The sequence below is a fragment of the Xenopus laevis genome, chromosome 9_10L (assembly GCF_017654675.1).
Source record: "Xenopus laevis strain J_2021 chromosome 9_10L, Xenopus_laevis_v10.1, whole genome shotgun sequence".
Lineage (NCBI taxonomy): Eukaryota > Metazoa > Chordata > Amphibia > Anura > Pipidae > Xenopus > Xenopus laevis.
This window is the reverse complement of record NC_054387.1, coordinates 1,140,152-1,160,349: the sequence shown is the minus strand read 5'-3', so window position 1 is coordinate 1,160,349 and position 20,198 is coordinate 1,140,152. Positions and strand designations below refer to the sequence as shown.

Genomic DNA, 20,198 nt, shown 5'->3' with positions numbered 1-20,198 from the left:
ATCCACCTGCCATATATATATATATATATATATATATATATATATATATATATATATATATATATTTATTTAATTATAATCCCTCCTATTCTCTTAATAGAAATGCTACTGTCCTCCCTAAAGCGCACCATAGTCTCGTCACACGAGTATGACTTGATATGTCCCATGTCTGTGTATGTAAAATAATTACAGAATTCTAGAAAACGTGAGCTGGTATATACCTTTTTTTAATTGATTATAAACATTTTTCGATAACTGTAATTAACCAATGGGATCTGTTAGACAAATGACTTTCTTTTCTACATGATCAGATTGTAGCTTTAATCTACTGCAGGCAGCATTGGTCAGGCCTACAGGAGTACCAGTGGTTCTCTCCATGGACCACAGTGTAGGAGAATTCCCAGCAAACGGTCCTTGGATAATATAAAAACATTTACCGTTTGGCGCTATCTATAATAAATAATTGTTTGAGTGAGTCTAGAGAGTCAGGTTACCTGGTGGGCCTTAGAAGACCAGGTTATGGATACTAGATCAACTGAAAAAGTAGCACAATTGCAACAACAAATGTTAATCTGTTTTCAATCAATGAAGTGCAAGTCATTTACTTTTCAAATACAAATGAAGTACACAGGGTTTTTTTTTAAATACTTACTTTAGGAAGGCAATATCTTTCATTTATTCATTAAGAGTATTTTTGTTTCAATAGCCAACACTGTGGGGCATTTGTCATTCATATGGCAGTTTCGTCTCATGCCCTGTGCAATGTCATTTTGTGGGAAGCCTATAAAAGCTGGAAAACTAGTCATAATAAGTATAATATGCCACATTTCTGCTAACACACTGGTTTCTTACTTTTTCTGCTTCATAATTGGAAAGAAACCTTGGTCTAAACATTTTGATGTGCATGACTCAACGTTTTCTCAGAAGCATTTTGCATTTATTTTAAAGCATGAACCTGAGGTAAACTCAAATTGGTATGGGCTGTCATTAAAAAGTATTGATATTACACTAAAACAGAAGAAAATTATTGAATGCATGGTTTGCATCAGTTCAACTTTGTTATAATGAAAGAAAGTCAGGCCCTGCACATTTACACAAATAATATAGATATGTACAATCGAGGGGAAGTAACACCACAGGTATTTGTATTTCCTATGCTATCAGTCATGGTAAAATAAATCCACTAATTACAGCATGCATCATTTTAAATACAGACAAGCTTTTGGGAGTTGAAACCTCCAAACAATAAAATTTACTTTGCAGGGTCATATAAAAGGTTTTATGATACATGTTTTTTTCAAACCCAGCAAAAAAATAAAATAATATAAGGCTAGCAATCCCCTATAATTATATTCAGGAGTAGGTTAAATATTGCCTTTGTGTGCAGATTCCAAAAGAATAATGTACTGTAAAATGTAAAAGAGTGTGCGTCAGTTTTTATAAAAGAAAGAAAATAGTATACTCAGAAACCCAACTAGTAACACAAAATGGTACATTTTATAGGTAGTGCTTTATGGCTTTTAATACAAAAACTGCATATTACGTGTTTTCTTATCAAGCAAGACTGTAGACTGTCAACACCCAAAGCTGTGTATAAAAAGGCATAAGGCAAGCTGATGAGTTGCAAGAGCAATTGGTTGGATACATCAAACCTAGAGGTTTCTAGTCACCATGAGTGTCAAGCAAAGTCATAGATTTTCATCTGGGTCCAGCTGCTGTGGTGTTAGCATGCATGGAGGCAGAGGCTATGGAGGCCTCAGAAGTTCCTTAGGAGGGTATTGTGGCATCGGTGGTGGAAGCATTGGTGGTAAAAACGAAGGCATGCTGAATGTCTGCGAGAAAGAAACCATGCAACAACTGAATGACCGACTGGCAAACTATCTAGGCAGAGTCCGCTCTTTGGAAGAGGAAAACGGCCAGCTTGAGAGGAAGATTAGAGAATGGTATGACAGACAGGTTCCATACTCCTTTCCTGATTTCAACAACTATTTCAGGACCATTGAAGAACTTCAGAATAAGGTACTTTATCATAAACCTTTCCTAACATTAGTTTATGGTAGGGAATTCAGCATATTATTAGACAACGTTTATGTGTGGTACTCAGAAGTTTTAAACTATATAAGTGCATGGAAGCTCTTTGATTGTTGTGCCAGTGCCTAAACATTTGTACTTTATGCTGTGCCTTTCTCTTTAGTCTATCCTTTCCTGCACCCTACCATTTCCAACTAAAGTGACATTGGCTTTCGATAATTTCCTAATTACCTAAACTGGAACATGATGATATTAAATTGTACTGGTATTGGGTCCATTATCCCAAAAGCATTGAAATACGGCAATGCAACTACCCATAGAATTCTATTTAAACCAAAAATTCTTCACTATGACTAATTTATCTTCGCTAATTCATAACAAGCCAATACCCTGTGTCTGATTGCATCTCAGATAAAATAGTATAAACATTATGGAAAGAGCCCATATCTGAAAATCTGAAGCAGATAATATATTTCATATCTGTACAAACAGAAATCTCATGTTTTGTGTCACCACACTTTTACTTATTCCAGATTCTAAATGCAAGTTCTGGAAATGGCAACCTAATCCTGCAGATTGATAATGCCAGACTGACCTCTGATGATTTCAGAAACAAGTAAGTCTTTTTTACTGCATTCTATTATAACACCATATTATGGTATATGAATTGACTTTGCTGTTTAAGGTAAATATTCCTAAAAGACACACTGATGTTCCTACATCTTCCAATGTATTTGTACTATTTCATATGTTTAAAAGTTATCCAATTCTTTTTTTTGTAAGGAGAGCAATCCTCAACTTTCTTGTCTTACGGCATAGTTATAAGGGGTATAATACCTATTCACATAGATGTTTTCTAGATATGACTTGAAACCAAGAGATGGGAGTCATCATGTCCGGGTGATTTTTTTTAAAAGGGATGGTAGTAAAGAAACTCATCTTCACTAGCCAATCTCCATACCTCTATTTAACTTTTTGGACTCTTTGTACATAAAAATGGTCAAAATTATACTTTTCTCTAAGCCTTCACACCACCTAGCGCGGCAAGTATGTACTGTTTATGTTGATGATAGGAACTGAAAGTATACAAATACATCGATGGGGTTCCCAGAAAGCCCTAGCTCCTTCTTTGGGAACACTCATTCCTTCATAACTTTCAGAATATTGTTGCAAACCCAAATGCCAATAAAACAAACATTTTATTGATAAAACAAAGCAGTTCCCCACATTTCCAAATCTAAGCAGAAGACATTTTTAACATTGATTACTCCTCTGAGCTGAAATGTTCTCATAGATTTGAAAGTGAAGCTGCTTTCCGCATGGGGGTTGAGGGAGATATGAATGGCCTTCGCCGAGTCCTGGAGGAACTCAACCTGGGCAACAATGACCAAGAAATACAGCGACAAAATCTGAACGAGGAACTGACCTTCCTGAAGAAGAATCATGCTGAGGTAAAGGGGAATAAAATAATCTGAGAGAGAGAGAGATTGGACCTGGCGTTGCTCCCAAATATTCCTTTTCCTGGAAACAGTGAAACTGGCATTTCAGTGTCTACAGAGTGTATTAATATAGAAACATCTCCCTCTATCTTTCTATTTCCCTTTTGTTTCCTTCCACATCATTTCCTTCCTTTCCATTTTAATGCATGTTTTTTTATGGACCTACATTAATAAGATATAGAAATTATATATATTTAGTTTAAGAAGAAGCTCTCATAAGGGTTACACAACCCACATGGCAGGGTATTCATTTTAAGAGGAGAAAAGGTTTGGCTATGTGTGCCAGAAGTCTAAATAAAGTGCACTATGTGTGTATGTGGTGAATAACAGTATCTCCTTATTTGTGCAACTAATTTACTGTACTAAAGTGGAATTCTGACTTGTCCAAGACTTCAATCCTTCTATTGTCCAGGAGAACATATATCTGATAATGATAATACAAATCATTAAGACTTTATTACAATGGTCTCTAAAGTTCTGGCCCCCTTGGAGGCCTAGTTCAGTTTTGATTTGAGAACAAATGTTTATGTGCTGATTTGGGGCATACAACACATATTGGGGTGGGGGGTTTAAAAAAAATCTGAAAACCTCATCACAATGTTGTGTTTATTCATTTAGGAAGTCGCCAGTCTGCGCTCTCAGCTGGGACAAAGAGTAAATGTGGAAGTGGATGCTGCTCCTTCTGTGGATCTAAACGGAGTTTTGGGAGAAATAAGAGAGCAATATGAAGGCATAGTGGAGAGTAACAGGAGGGAGGCTGAGAACTGGTTCTTAAGCAAGGTGATGAGAGTTGCATTGTGGAAGTTGGTTGTAACCTAACACTACATATGTTAAAACATTCCTATTTTTTAAAATGTATGCAAAAAAATTTCTTTTGAATGGGAAAACAGACTTTTTGTTTTTTAGAGTGAAGAGTTGAACCAGCAAATAACCAGTGGTGCCAATCAACTACAGACAGTTCAGACTGAAAGCATCCAATTGAGAAATACTATCCAAGGCCTGGAGATTGACCTGCAGTCTCAAAATAGCATGGTACAGACTCAAATCTTTAAGCTTAGAACTCTCTACTGATTTCAGTCAATGGTCTGTATACTGTACATTATATTCGCACAGGGTTCACAAGTTTTTTTCTATACTTAACAATAAAGGAGACTTTTTCTATCATGGTAACTAAGAGTTCCTTATCCTCATTAATATCATTTCAACAATTGCCTCTCATCTAATCCTTTTTCTAAACAAGTGCTGCATGGATCCCATGCAAAACCTTGTAACAGTTCATTAAAAAGATCACATGATATTGCTTCTGATTTCATAAATGTTTTAGTTAGTGTTGATAATTATTTCCAGTCTTAAAATTATATTTATTTATTTTTAGAGAGGAGCCCTGGAAGGCACCATGGCAGATATAGAATCCCGTTATGGTGGTCAACTTTCGCAACTGCAATGCCTGATTAATAATGTGGAGTCACAACTGGGAAATCTTAGATCAGATCGGGAAAGACAAAACTTTGAGTATAACGCGCTCATGGATGTTAAGACACACCTAGAAATGGAGATTGCAACATACAGGCGCCTGCTTGAAGGAGAAGACAGACAGTAAGTAGACTATGTTTTAGTCATTAGCTTTGCAAAAGTAAATATAGATGGTTTGCCAGGCTATTGGATAGCCAAGTTTACAGTAACTGCAACCTATTAGGTTTTAGGGTTATCAATCCCATTTGCCCATTGATTTCATATTGAAAGTATTCTTCATGCATGTCCCAACATTGTTGCATCAAGGTAGTAGTTCCTGGTAGACTTAAGCACTGTTGACAGTAATACATGTGTCATGAGATCTGTATCTCTTTAGATTCTGTAATTTGGATCTTATTAATTATCTTAAAATAGGGAAACCTTTCAATAATTTGTATTGCGAAGGTACCCAGATTTATGTGCAGTTGCGTTTGTTCATAGACATTTGCTGGGTATAATGTGTTAGTAACAATATGTCATGGCTTTCTTGCAGACGGGGCTCAAACAGAGACATGGGCTCAAACAAAGACATGGGACATAGCAGGTCAAGGACAACAGTGACCATGATGGAAGAAGGGTTTCGTAAAGCTTAATCGGAATAGTGTAATGCAGGGCTGTAGCTCCAATGAGTGAGTGCTAAGGCCATGCACTTAACCCCAGTTTTGGCTTTGTAGCATTTCTAAACTTGCTCAACAATTTCGCTCGTCTTTAATCACATTGTACCATATATCTTTCATATCTTGTGATTGTTCTGGTTTTCTGTATATCAACTTCTGAAATCTGTACCTGTCAAGCCTCTTAATAAACCTGTCTAATGCATTGAAAGAATAAGCTTTCTCTTGCCGTGGTCTTTTTATGTTGTCTGCTCCTTGGCTGCAATGCTACAGAAAGTAGTTATTAAAATAAAGATCAGGTGAGCCTATTCTTGTGGTTAGCAAGAGGAACTCTTATGTGCCAAAATGTCTTCAAAACAAGAGGAGCTTAAGCAGAGTGGATTTTGTATGGCAAGAATGTACTTGCTGAGAAACACAGTAATTAGGAGTAAAAATAAACACTATAAATGCAAATACTTGCCTTAACTCCGAGACTATATCAAACCAAGGAAAGAAACCCTAGTAATAAAAATGGATGTTGGTGAGCCACAGTTGAAGTGAGTCGCTTCAGATGAAGAAATAGAAGAATATGGGCTGCTTGTATGAATCACTGGCAAACTGAGAATATGGCAGCATTAACAACCCAGATTTGCTTCTATTTATTCTTGGCTTGTTTTCAAACAATCTGTCCCAATGGCGACAAATGTTACATAGTTCAATGGGTTGAAATAAGACAAAAATCCTCCTTGTCCCACTTCTGAATGTGAACCTGAAAACCGACAGGTTAGTACTGGATGAAAACCAGGATAAAATCTTTTTTTTCCTTCAAATATTGATTCACCTTTTTCTTGGAGCAATCAGCAGTATTTCTCTGCCAGAATGGTGTTTGGCAACAGTTTAACTGCCCAAATAGATTCCAGTCGGTCTCCTGGACACCAACGCAGTGGAAAGTTTATCATTAAGATATATCGACTGGCAGTTTTGGGCAGGGCTGCAGAATAAATATAAACTGGAAGATTAAAGGTTTGGTTTCTGTAAAAAAAAATAATTATTGTTGAGGAGAGGCCTTGTTGTGTAGGTTGTTATTTGATCAGCAAGCATAGCCACCCAAATCTGTTTAAGAGAAGAAATGAAGTTCAGCCTTGGAAAACTTTAAACACTTCTCCAACACTTCTTAAAGGACCACTGTATTTTCATTTTGTATTTGTCTAATAGAAGTAACAAAGTGTAAGTTGTATATGTTTCTTATTGTCCTGTCCTCTATAGTTTCTATGAAGGTGATAGGCCTATATGCTTCTGCAGAGAATTGCACCAATCAAAACACCCGAAATCCCTTGTCAACATTTCCAATGGAGAGAATTTTCCATGCTTTAGTCTATCTAGTTGTGACAGGCGACTTCCACCTAGTTTACCAGCTCACCTCTTGAGGGCTAAGCCCCAGAAGCCATTCTACAGCACATATTTCTGCCAGAGAAAAATCCATATAAGGAAATTCCCCTCTGTTGCCCATATTTTAGGGTAAATACAACAAAGAAAAAAAACTAACAAGTAAATAAACACATAAAGCAATATTTGCACATCCCATGAAGACCTTTATTTGAATTAAAGAGACAGAACATTCTCCATCAAGGGACAAGGTTTTGCAGATCACCATTGTGGTTGCTGTAGATATAAACCATTTTTTGTTCTTTATTTTAATAAAATCTCCTCTGCTTGATGGGCTTACACACAAAAACAGAGCTCTTGAGTCTTTATATTGCAACCTTGTTCCTCTATTTCAGTTAAAACCTCCTGCATGCCAATAGTCTGGGAATGGATAGACAACACAAAACCTTTCTTTATGTTTTTACATCAAGCACTTAGATATGAAAGAATGTTTAGTAATAGCTTTTCCAGTGTAATAACTATTGTGAACATTTGCACTACCTAATTATAGCCCAGACTAATTTAGAACACTGTTATTGTCTGCCCCTAAATCAGATGGTGGAGATGTCTCTGGTTGGCAGGAATATCTCAGAATGTCTTTAGAAGTGTGGAGGAGACAACTTTTCCACCAGATTCTTCTTTTATTATGGCATGTACACGGGTTGTTGTGCTTACACTGCTGGATCCTGAGGGAAAGAGAATAATTAGTATTTCACAACTTATCGATCTACAGTATATGTTTGTTACATGCACAGTTACAAGGAAGCTTCTTCTCCCCATATCATCGCACTCCTACCTGATTTTGCATCTGCTCCAGCTGCAATTCTGTAAGAAAAAGAGAAATGGGGCAAAACTGATTGATGATGAGAAGCAGACAATGAGTCATATGTTTACCATATTTACAGTATCTTAAATGGTATATGCTTTAAAAAATGTACTTACAGGCCTCCCTCTCCCTCCAGGAGCTGATGGTATTTGAGAATTTCCTGTTCAAGGCGACTCTTGATGTCTAATAAAGCCTTATACTCCTGGTTTTGTCGCTCAAGGTCTAAACGGAGGTCTGAAAACTGAGCCTCCATGCCACTAATGATGTTCTGAATCTGGAAGAGCTGTGCAGCATAACGACCTTCTGTATCTGCCAATGATGCCTCTAAACCTGCTTTCTGTGAAACAAAAAAATCCATGTATCAGACACTCACCCTAACCAGATGTGTCATATATAGATGAATCTTGGCTCTGAAATGTTCCATGTGTGGATGACATTATGATGTAGTGGGCATGAATCATGGAGCAAAGTAGTTCCTGTGACTAGGCTGTAGGCCTTGGTTTATTATAGCATTCATGATTTGGGCAACAGCAGATGAGCATACTAGTAAATTGTTTTAACAACTGGATATTGGGAATCCCGAGGAAGTTCCCAATAAAGGTTTAATTTTTTTGCCCTCAACAAATAGCATACAACATCCCATTTTCAGATCTGTTATCTGTATTGTGCTGGTTCCACTTGGCATACGTATATGGATAGTCAACACTACCTGCATCAAGTACAATAGCATTAATCTTGTACTCACAGTGCTTAGCAGAGTTTGAAGCTCCAACTCCAGACTCTGCAGTCCACGTCTCAATTCCGTGCTTTCACTCTTGGTGCTCTGTACTTGCTGTGTGCTGGTAACCACTTCACTCTGCAAACTTTCAACCTGATACAATGAGAGTAGAGTTATAGAATCATATTAAATATACAGTATTTACAATGTGCCTATATTGCTGTGATTGTAAGAATGCAATTCTTATTTTGTCCTGTAAAGACATCAGTGCTTTTGGCTTAAAGAGTGAAAGTACATCATCTTTCCAATTAAAATGTTAAAATACATTGGAGAAAGGTCCCACCTGACTGAGGAACCAAGCTTCAGCTTCCCTCCTGTTTTTATCAGCAATATGTTCATATTGTTCACGGAGATCATTCAGTGTGTTTAGAAGGCCAATTCCAGGAGCAGCATCCAACTCCACACTCACTGTTCCTGCTGCATGCTGCTTTTTCTCACTGACTTCCTACCCAAACCAAACATAGACAGGTTTTAGTTTCTTCATTTCTATTGATTTATTTTAAAATGCAGGTGTACATAAATCAGTTCCTTCACATATAGAAGGGCAAAGTGATACCCACAACATATTTATAGTGTGAGCCCCTAGAGCAGTGGTTTTCAGGCTTTTTGGCTTCAAGTCCATCATTGTCACCCAGTGTTTGGTCAGGCTGCCCTCACACCATAACAAGGTATATAGTAATCAACTAAACATTTACCTAAATCCCTTACTTACTGACCTTTAGACTAAGCCTGTTATCAGCTGCTATGGGACAGGCCTAGAGCATCTGGCATTCACTATATGCTAGAGGTGAAGAACTGCACAGGTAGTAGTCAACATAGACAGTATTCTGCTGAGAGACAACCTCTTGGGTTGGGAATCGACCAGAACCAAGACTGTTCTATAGGAGCTATATTCCGCTGAATCCTTCGGGTCTGGCTATACAGAATCTGAACCTTTAAATTCATGTGACCTTGGACCACTAGACAACTTTTTATATGCTTAAATTTTGGGGAGATTTGCTAATTTGCAATTTAGGGTTCAGATTCAGTTCAGCACTTGACCACATCTTTGGAGGTTGATTCAATATTTAGCTAAATCCTGCAATTGTGGATTCAGTACACCCTAATAAAAATCAATTCTTTGATGGGGAGATGATAATTAGTGATTAGTATTGGTATATTTAAATCTTCAGGCATGTGTTTAATTTGTCTGTCCTACCTCCTCATGATTTGCCTTCAAGTAAACCAGCTCTTCCTTCAGACTTTCAATCTGGAGCTCCAGGTCAGATCTGGTCATGGTCAAGTCATCCAAGATGTGTCTCAGGCCACTGATGTCATTTTCAACAGTCTGGCGCAGGGAAAACTCATTCTCATACCTATCAATTAATAATATATTTGTAGTTGAAAAAGCTGATCTAAATACCCAAACCTTATCTAAGATTTTACCCTGTTTAGAACAAGGGTACACTTGCCAACAATTATACTTTAAACCAATCAATCATTAAGAAGCAAATAAACTGTACCTTAAACCCAATAGTGTGCTATTTATTTACTATACTTCATTTAGACCAGATTGATCTAAAGAGGTCAGCAGAGCTCTTGAGCAGTCTAGCGGACCATAAAAATCTCACATGTGCCCTGAAGGCCTGAGACAAAAAACCCTGATTTAAATTAAACCCATACCTTACGCTCCCACCTTTTTCTTCTGTTTTGAAAACAGATATTTTGTTTTTTTGAGGGACAAATAAGCAAGCTTTAGGCTTCTAACTGTACATTTAAACCATCCTTATTGAAAGACTTGCGTAATGTATATACTCACTTGAGTTTGAAGTCATCAGCAGCCAATCTCGCATTGTCAATCTCCAGGACAAGTTTGGCATTGTTAATCGTGGCAGCTAAAATCTATAATAATCAGTACGAAGGTCAGTAATGGCATTATAGCCATCATATAGCATGCAAGAAGTCAGCAGAGAGAATCAACAATGTCATTAGAGGGCTATATCTATCCAAGTAATATCCATGTATATCTCTCTCTTTATATATATATATATATATATATATATATATATATATCTCCACAGCAGCACTCACAGGACCTATGTAGAAGTTCAAAATATTCTTTATTAGTGCAAAACTGACATTTCGGTCACAAGAACAGACCTTTCTCATCGGTATATTACATTAGTGTAATACATAATATAATAAATATTTGTTATACAGTGTTTTTAAGTTACATGACATGAAAAAATATATAACTATCCCAACAAACAGCTAGTATAACTGGTTATGTTATGTTGCATTTAGAAATCCTACAAAAGAAAAATAAATGAGCCTGCAATTGAAAAAGCTCTCACCCTGTTAGTTACTGCACTCTCTAAGAAAATACGATTTTTCCCAATAATTTTCCCAACAATTTCCCCAACAATACTGACTTACCTTACCACGTAGTTCATCAATAGTGGTGTATAAAGCTCCATAGCTTTGTTCACGGATAGCAACTGACCCTTGCTTAGCATACCAATCACGTATCTTGGCCTCCAGGTCAGTGTTGGCTTCCTCCAAAGACTTCACTTTAGCCAAGTAACTGGCAAGGCGGCCATTAAGGTTCTGCATGGTGTACTTCTCATTGCCAGAGAGCAGCCCTTCTCCACCACCTGAACCAAAGCTAGCACCAAACGAGGCCCCACCACCAAATCCAGAGCCAAAACCCGAGCCAAAGCCCATTCCTGACCCAGCTGCTGATGTGAACTTGGCACTGGACATGGAAATGCCAGATCCTCCATAACCACCATGCATACTAGCAGCTCTGTAGATTCCATCAGAGAGCCTGGAGGAGATCCCACTGCTCAGTCTAGATGAACTGCTCTGAGAGAAGCTATAACTCATTGTGATGGTGGGAGATGGTTAAAACAGTGACACGATTCCTACAGTGTTTTAGCCAGCAGTGCAAGTAACCTCGGTAGCTGAACCTTTATACTATCCATCAAGGGTGTAACTCTACAAAAGAAACGTGTTTTCTTAAAGATTTATGCCCCTAGGTAATTGCTACGTTGATGGACTATCCCTCATTGGTCAAATTTTTAAGCAGCAGATGACTTTTTAAGCACTGCATTTTTTAGCAGTAATTTTCATATATGAGTGTTGCCCCGGGTTATATGCATTTTCCATATTCTTTCTAATTTTTCTTTTCAGAAGCGTTGCACAGAAAATACTGTACATTTTAAACCTTTTTTAGCTGATTAAAATAATTGGATGGCTATTGCTGGGATTGAATTATTGCCATATTGTTTCATTTTCTATATCAGAGTTTTATGTATAGGCCAAATTGGTGTACTGTTATAAGGTTAGGAGCCATAAATAGACACATTCAGACACATTTGCACTGGTGCATCTTGTGGAGATTAAGTTGGACCCATACACTAAAGCACCAAGAACATTCTACTATGTGCATGTGTGTGTGGGTGCCCATCAATCAAAATCAATATCCATTTACTATGGATATGGATGTAATATGCACCATGAACTAACAGGCTGATGGTGCATTAGCAGATGACATTTTTGAACCAACCTAATTCCCAAATCAAACAATATCCATAGTGCAAAACCAAACTGGGATGGAAGCTACTCTTTTTTGATTGTTTGTGCTCTTTGCATGAATGATCAGACCAACAGAAAGATGGCCTTACCATGTGTGGCCCTTGTATGTTCTCCATCATTAGGCCTGTGGGCCAAGAAGGTGAAGAGAGATCCAGGTCGGCTTGTGGCTGGCTTTGTTTTTGTAGCGAACAGTTTGTTCTGAAATTCCAATTTAAAGTTGGTATGTGTGCTTAACATGGACAAAATGGAAAGGGGGTCTACAGACTGCCCAGTCTAGGATCTGATACCCCAGACAGCAGAAGGATTGGTCTTTTTGACACTCCTTTACCATGATTTACTAACAATTGTTTGTGGCGTTCAGTTTGTGGGTTGGGAAGACAGATTTTAGATTTAGATGGAGATGGCCCAGTAGTAAGGTTGCCACCTTTTCTGGAAAAAAATACTGGCCTTCATATATATTTATCTTTTTTCCCTATTAATAACATTGGGATCAACCATCATTTTTACCGGCCAGGCCGGTAAAATACCACCCAGATGGCAACCCTACCTAGTAGTCTATATCTTGGTAAAAATTACAGTGTTGAAGAACATGAAGGATATTTTCAAAGAACTAAACACAGAGCTTAAAAATAAGGAGCAAATGCTTGGTGTTTTCAGAAATATTGTGTTGGGTAGGTCAGAATAAAATACCAATAGTAGCATAAATGCAAATTCTTAATTTGACCTGATATGCTATTCATTTCTATAAATTCAGTGAAGGCATCACCTACAAAGCAGCAGCTACATAGTTAACAGACCTCTTGGATAAAAGCTGCATGGTAAAGAATGTACACTTTTCACCTGTTCTTAAACATTTCTCATATCTGAGCGCTTGTGGCGGTCCCCATCTCTTTTTAAAATATTTTAGCTGTCAGAGAATGTAGCCTCAGGATTATTGCCTAGGAATAGAAACTTGTGTAACAAGTCAAAGTTTGCCACAACAATGAAAATGCCTGTGGGACACTAAATGGAGCTTGCTCCCCAACCACAGATGCAGCAGAAACAGCAACCTCTGCTAATGTGGTGAGGTTGTCCAGGTTTGGCTAAAAGTGGGCTAAACTAATCATTCAACTCCAGAACCAATAATAATATTAAATGGGTTTCAGCTGGTGGAGAAGAACTGAATCTGCCTGTCACCAGAGGATCCCCATGCACTGAAGAATGCCTGTAGAAAGTACCATGAGTCTTTGGGTTCAAGCCTTGTGGCCTGGGCCACTGTTGACTCATAACAGGTTTAAAGAGATATTAAAAGGCTGTATTAGTCACTGTGTTATAGTTTCATAAATCTCACACCTTAACTGACCCGTAGGCCATATTCCAGAATATTGCCTATATCATATTAAAAAGTTATTTCTAGCTGATGCCGAATTGTACATGGAAAATGATACTCAAGTCGAAATATTTTACAGCTGTCTGGCATCACGGGAAGTGGAAGGCTCAAATTTAAATATACATTTTATATCTATCTCATTCCCAGTTCAGAACCAGTACAGACACGATTTGTTTTCCTCAAGGGGAATATCATGTCAGCTATTTCCTTTAGTGAAAAAGAATACAGAGGAGAATAAAATGTTTTGTTATTTGCCAGTATCCTAAGAAAAAGAAGATTCAGCCTCACAAACTCAGAAATTCCCAGGGGCCTACAAACTTCTTCTAATTTCTTATATTGTTGCCTGTATTCTAAATCACAATATTTTTCCATTTGAAAAAGAAGACCAATTGTGAATTGCCGATCAGAGAATGTCATTGGCACAGTCTAGGTTTAAGGCTTTTGCTCACTGCCTGTTGGAGCCATTAACTGTTTTTACGTTAAGTATCTTGTATCCCAAGAGCATGCTATCATGAAAATTGTTGGAGATAAGAAGACAAGAGTCCTGTCAAAAAGAACCTTCAGCAGACTTGCAGTCCACATGAAGCTTACAAAGTGCCAAAAGTGCCCCTATTTTGCCAACCCTGGAAAATTTTTCATTCTTGTTTGACTCCCCAAACATGTTTTACATTTGAATGTGACTCATGGGTAGAATAGGTTGGGGACCCCTTCTGAAGACTGAAGGACTAAGCTAGAATTAATGTACCTTTAGGGTGTTGTAGTGAGAGCCTTGAGGGAAAGGGATGCTCAGACACGAGATATACTTCTAAAGATGCTACACACGTTCCATATCTGGTGAAATCTTTGTCCAGTGTGAGCATATGAGCATATGAGTAATATTCAACATTAGGCAGTTCATTTCTTGGAAATATTTATTGCACATAGAGCATTTTTCAAGACCTGCCTAAAGTTGGTGCTTTTTATTTCTTAATTACATTAAGGGAAAGTATCTGCAGATACTTTTACATTTTTGTTTCACCTAGAAAACATCAAAATATGAGTTGCCATGCATATTTCGTTAATTCGTTTAAGTATTATTTAGAATCAAGTCATTCGATAGTCACAGCCCACAGCATGCTTGTAGTCGATCTGAATGATGCCAAGGAAAAATTCAGTTCTGTTTTTGACCCAAAGACGCATCTTCTTTCACAATGGTGGTGATTTTGGTAGTGGTTGTGGTGCTACTAGCACCTACAAAACAGATGAAAATAGTCTCTTACAATATACAGTAAGTAACTCTTGGGGTGTTTTACAAAGTCTATATTAGTGAATATTAGGTATAGGTATGGGACATGTTATAAAGGCTCTGAACTTTGCAGTTTTCTAGAAAAGGAATGTTTCTGTAATTTGGATCACAATACTTTTAGTCTACTAAAAAATATTTTAATTAAGCCCAATAGGATTTTTTTGCCTTTAACAAAAAGTAATTATATCTTAGTTGGGATCAAGTATAAGGAACTGTTTTATTATTACAGAGAAAAAGTAAATAATTTTTGAAAATTTAAATTGATTAAATGGAGTTTTGTATAATGTTAGTATTGAACAGATCGATGGATTAGTATATACTTACCACCGCACACCTTTTTAGAGTCACCAATGCTGCAAATAAAAGTAATTATGTTTAATACATTTTTCAAATAAATCAAAAGTATTGTTCTTTTCTCATAGGTTTAGCTGTAAATGAGTCTGGCGTTTAGAACAACATATCTAACAGTTTCTGTCTAGGGAGCTATTCCTTTGATAGATTGGCCAACACTTTCCTTGTAGACAGTTTATTAGTACAGATGCACCATATCCAAAATGTATTTGGGATTCAGATACAGGCCACACCATTGAGATCATTTGGTCACATCCAAAAATGATGGATACAGTGCATCCATAGTTAGAAAGATGGTAAATTCATCAACAATTGTAATGGTCCAAATGTATTGGTTACTTGGACTAAGACTTTTAAAGCAACATTGCTGAGCAAACTTTTCTCCAATATGTGTTTCAAGATTATAGTAAGAATGCACATCATGTGAGCTACACAGAGAGTCACCTGAATTCTTGGCCCTCAAGCAGCTTGTGATAGGTTGCAATCTCTGCTTCCAAATGAGATTTAATGGCTAAAAGTGACTTGTGCTCTTGATTCTGATGTTCCATTTCATATCGAAGATCATACAGCTGAGCCTCAATGCCACCAATGATGTACTGGATCTGGCTGAGCTGAGTAGAATAGCGTGCCTCTGTGTCTGCAAGAGCAGCTTCTAGTGCAGATTTCTGTTTAAAATAAAGTACTATCTATGAATTATATGGTAGATGAAAGTTTGGCTATTTTTTTCCAGTCCCCTTTGTTATACCAAGATCCTGATAGAAAAAGTCTATCATCTACTGGTGTCTCCTTTACACTTTGGTTTTTATATAAGGTTCCTATCACCAAGAAGGTATTTGATATTGTGGTATTTTGCGGCTAAAAAGAATGCTTAGACAGAAAAGTTTCTCATGTTCTATTATGAGTTGTGTGAATGATGGACTTTGATTCTCAGGAGCTAATGCCAAAAATCAGGTCATCCCCTTATAAAACCATGCTTGAAATTATGAGGTATGTTTTGAAGGATCATTGCTAGCATTATGTGGTGTTAGCTTCATATTTCCCCTTACAGATTAAGCACAATCCATCACCACTTTTTTTAAGGGGGTGGTAATAATTTAAAGTAGTGACATAGGTTAAAATAACACGATAAATGTCTGAAGTCATCAGCAGACTCACCTTACTATATTGTGATTGAAGTTCAGCCTCCAGTCCCTGCACATTACGTCTTATATCTGTTATATCAGTCTTACTGGTCTGAACCTGCTCTGTGCCAGACACCACTTCCTTCTGCAAAGATTCACTCTGGAACCAGAAGCTTCCAATGTAATTAACCACATTAGAAAGTGAACAAAATATCTTTTTATGAATAGATACTGTACCTGTGACAAATACCAAGCTTCTAATTCCCGTTGGTTTTTAGCGACTAAATACTCATAATGCTCCCTCATTTCACCCAGGATCTTGGGCAGATCATTTGCTGGAGGTGCATCCATTTCCACATTTACAGTTCCTATCATCTGTTGACCCTTCACGCTCATTTCCTGTAGAGTTAAACAGACCAAAAATAAAATTTCTAATGGCTTAAGCATTAACAGGCACCATATAGATCAATGATTAATCAAACCCTGGCCATTGCACCCTACCTCTGCATGGTTTTTCTTCATATAGGTAAGCTCTTCTTTTAGGTTCTCAATCTGTAATTCCAGATCAGCTCTAGAGAGAGTCATCTCATCCAAGAGCTTGCGCAGGCCATTAATATCCGCTTCTACACCCAAGCGCATTGAATGTTCATTCTCATACCTGGCAAAACAGGGATATTAATTTCAAAAATAGTAAATGTTTTTGTGCTGAATTTTCAAATGAACTGAGTGTAAATTGAAAGAGCATGGCACCCCTATGCTGACCCACATTCTGGACTCCCGGGAGCCCTTTACAGAGGCACAGGTCTTTCAAATGGAAGAGCAAGGGTGAGTCACTCCTTTCCCCCAAAAAAGTTAAAGTTCCTGTTTAAAAATGGATGTCCAGCTCTTAAAGTTACATGCACTACATGGTGAGCTTTCCTCATCCTTACAGAGTGCAGCCTAGGGCAATGTTCTCACCTAGCCTTGTGTCTGAACCATATTTCTGTATTAACTCACTTAAGTTTAAAGTCTTCGGCAGCCAGTCTTGCATTATCAGACTCAAGAAGGATGCGATTTTTATCAATAAATGCCTCAAGGATCTGCAAAAGAAGAACAACAGTTCAGTGAATATAATAGTGAGACATAGACGAAGATGTTTTATATTATTTGTCTATGTCTTGTTTGACATGAGCAACTTCAAGTAAAGAGAAATGTAAGGGGGGATGTGGTTAAATCATCAAAGTATATTGTGGATATGTCTCCATTTCTCCATGAACTTACGTAAAACTGGCATAGAATCAACAGGAAAAATTATTGGATTGTTAATATTAATGTTAGGCTTGTTATAGATGTTATAAATACCAGGAACACATGTTAATATAGTATTGTTCTTTTAAAACCTTCCAATCAACTGTCAAACCTTTCAGAATTTATTTTGCTCAGTATAGGGGAATACCTATGTCAGCACAATATTATGGCATCTTTCAGTACAGACTATGATAAAATGTAGGTTGAAAAAGCTGCAAAAGAAACTTGTTTTTATGCTTTATTGTAGAATACAACTACTATAATAAAAATTGGAATTATTATGGGTACACTCTTTGTCATACCTTCTGACGTAGCTCATCAATTGTTGCATAGTATGGTGAGTAATTCTGCTCACGCACCGTAACTGACCCCTGCTTCTCATTCCACCCATGGATCTTCTTCTCAAGGTCAGCATTGGATTTTTCAAGACATCTGACCTTGTCTAAGTAATTTGATAAGCGATCATTCAAATTCTGCATGGTAGATTTTTCATTCCCAGACAGCAAGCCATCTGCATTGGTGGAAGTAAAGGCTGTGCTGAAGCCAGAAGCTCCAGTGCCACCAAAGGATGTTGCACCTCCAAATCCAGATGAGAAATTACTTCCTAACGCTGAAGAGGTCAATCTAACTGTGCTTTTGGAAATCCCCAATCCTCCATAACCACCTTGGAGACCTGATGGTGCTCCATAGACACCAGTAGATAATCTAGAGGAAACATTACTGCCCACCCTAGAAGAGCTGAAGCTCATGATGAGATTGACAGAGAAGCAAAAGAACTTCAGAAAACCCTAGCTTGCAGTTGGATTGTCTGTGCCCTTCGATGAATGAAGCTCCCTTTATTCTGTTAACAACTGGTGTTGTCATGACAAAGTTTTTTGTTATTATCAAATGTTACTCCTATTTGGAGACATGCCAAAGTGTAGCTTTATTAAACTTTACTTAGTACTGATGCTTCTGTGACAGATGTGTATCAATGTTTCTTTCTGTTTGATTCTCAAAAAGCCTACTTCAGATTATCCAGTTCTCTCCCTTAGGCTATGATTGTAATACAAGGGTCAACTTTCAGTTGTTGGAGTTTTGTCAGCTTATACAAACACACACTTCCTTGTTTGCAGAAGGACAAATAATACAAAATACAAGGGTTACATTTTCAAGGTCAGCTTCAAGATTGAAGAGCAGAAAATCAGGTGTGTAATGTCATTATTCTGTGTTTATGCATCTCTGCAAAAAGCCCATGGATGAGCTTCACATTTTTATTGATTTACAGTAGAAACAGGTTCTTAAAAAAACAGGTATGAACTGTAGACTCTGAAAGGGATTTAGATTAGGTGAATCGGGGTTTAAAGAGGAAAAAAACATGATGCTGTAAATAAGCCAGAGCCAAAGTTAAGCATACACAAGTAAAATACAATAGTTTAAAGCTTTGGGCATTTTTTTTGAGAAGTATTAAGGTGGCTAAGGTGCCCTTTCAATACAATATTCCATTGTATTCACACTAACATAACTTGTTTACACAATAACTTCCATAAGGGAACATGATGTGAACTGCAAGAATGTTAAATGATAATTTATTAAAAAAGCATAATTGTGAGAGAAGATCCACTACTCTGCATAAGATTTAAAAGTATTTGGAGCATATATTTTTTTAGAATTTTAGAGAAAATCAAAATATAATACTATTTGCTAGTATTAGATCTTTGAAAAGCTAAGAATATTGATCATACTGCACAAATAGTTGCAAAAATGTCAAAACCTTCTGTATTTTATTCCTTCAGATATTGCACCTGACATACTCATTATATTAATATTCCTTAATTTAATCAGCAACCTCCTGTATGGTACTGTACAAATGTCAAATATCAGTGGCACAGGTACGCTATATATATATATATATATATATATATATAACATTGTATAGTTAGTTTATGTCAGTCAGAGCAAGTGAGATCTAATGATCTGTCATCACTTTGTATGTGAGATATGGTTAGACTTTTCTCCTGTTCTCACTGAACTCAAAGAAAACATAAAGTAAAAATACTACGAACATTTATGAGAAAGGGAAACTCTCTCAGACATATTAGAATCCTTGTAGTGCTATAAAGGAAGTTCTATAGGAAGATCATGTACTTTGTCGGATCTTACATATGAAAGGTTTACTTTCTATGGAACAGTTACTTGATGGTACCTCAAAGCACACCAAGCTGCACAATTTACAGCTAAAACTAAGATCAACGTGATTACCAAGTCAAGAACTAAGTAACCAGTATATAAGAATATGCCATTAATGGAAGAGAAAACCTTAATAAATACTTATGGTGGTGCAGCAAATGATAACATTGTGCCACAGAAGTAAACAAAGTTAGGGTTACCAGAGATGGCGAGGAGACTCAGTGTTATCCCATCTATCAATATTTGTTTTTATTTTATTTCCCTGTCATTATTGGTCTCACCTGAAAAGACATCTTGATTGCCTGCATTTAGTCTGCAGCACAAAGACTATTCTCAGCTACATAACTGGCCTACAGAGACAGCAAACCCATTCCTA

At 37.1% G+C, this 20,198-nt stretch overlaps 3 protein-coding genes across 3 annotated transcripts; 1 reads left to right on the top strand and 2 right to left on the bottom strand.

The window, feature by feature from the left end:
* The first annotated feature begins 1,588 nt into the window (after positions 1-1,588).
* krt34.L (keratin 34 L homeolog) lies at positions 1,589-5,850 on the top strand. The gene is made up of 7 exons (XM_041577496.1): positions 1,589-2,019; positions 2,565-2,647; positions 3,326-3,482; positions 4,149-4,310; positions 4,437-4,562; positions 4,906-5,126; positions 5,536-5,850. Exons 1-7 carry the CDS (start codon positions 1,672-1,674, stop codon positions 5,633-5,635), a joined length of 1,197 nt encoding a protein of 398 aa, XP_041433430.1. The 5' UTR covers positions 1,589-1,671; the 3' UTR covers positions 5,636-5,850.
* Positions 5,851-7,206: 1,356 nt separating this feature from the next.
* Positions 7,207-11,563, bottom strand: krt15.2.L (keratin 15, type I gene 2 L homeolog). The gene is given in 8 exon segments (NM_001096716.1): positions 7,207-7,746; positions 7,857-7,885; positions 8,003-8,223; positions 8,632-8,757; positions 8,948-9,109; positions 9,863-10,019; positions 10,463-10,545; positions 11,080-11,563. Coding segments are annotated over 8 exon segments (1,326 nt in total). The 5' UTR covers positions 11,530-11,563; the 3' UTR covers positions 7,207-7,648.
* A 2,942-nt stretch (positions 11,564-14,505) lies between these two features.
* On the bottom strand, positions 14,506-18,471 carry LOC121398338 (keratin, type I cytoskeletal 19-like). The gene is made up of 8 exons (XM_041577491.1): positions 17,956-18,471; positions 17,363-17,445; positions 16,868-17,024; positions 16,604-16,765; positions 16,401-16,526; positions 15,690-15,910; positions 15,219-15,247; positions 14,506-14,839 (listed from the first exon to the last, which is right to left on the bottom strand). The coding sequence occupies exons 1-8, from the start codon at positions 18,400-18,402 to the stop codon at positions 14,760-14,762; spliced, it is 1,305 nt and encodes a 434-aa protein (XP_041433425.1). The 5' UTR covers positions 18,403-18,471; the 3' UTR covers positions 14,506-14,759.
* Between the last annotated feature and the right edge of the window lie 1,727 nt (positions 18,472-20,198).

What these genes read in the sequence shown, in the direction of transcription:
- LOC121398338 (XM_041577491.1), bottom strand. Translation starts at nt 18,402, where the DNA reads ATGAGCTTCAGCTCTTCTAGGGTGGGCAGTAATGTTTCCTCTAGATTA. An exon ending in TGAAGAAAAACCATGCAGAG is followed by an intron (nt 16,766 to 16,867) that starts GTAGGGTGCAAT and finishes TTAACTCTACAG; the next exon opens with GAAATGAGCGTGAAGGGTCA. An exon ending in AAGCTTGGTATTTGTCACAG is followed by an intron (nt 16,527 to 16,603) that starts GTACAGTATCTA and finishes TTCTGGTTCCAG; the next exon opens with AGTGAATCTTTGCAGAAGGA.
- krt34.L (XM_041577496.1), top strand. Translation starts at nt 1,672, where the DNA reads ATGAGTGTCAAGCAAAGTCATAGATTTTCATCTGGGTCCAGCTGCTGT. An exon ending in TTGAAGAACTTCAGAATAAG is followed by an intron (nt 2,020 to 2,564) that starts GTACTTTATCAT and finishes TACTTATTCCAG; the next exon opens with ATTCTAAATGCAAGTTCTGG. An exon ending in TCTGATGATTTCAGAAACAA is followed by an intron (nt 2,648 to 3,325) that starts GTAAGTCTTTTT and finishes ATGTTCTCATAG; the next exon opens with ATTTGAAAGTGAAGCTGCTT.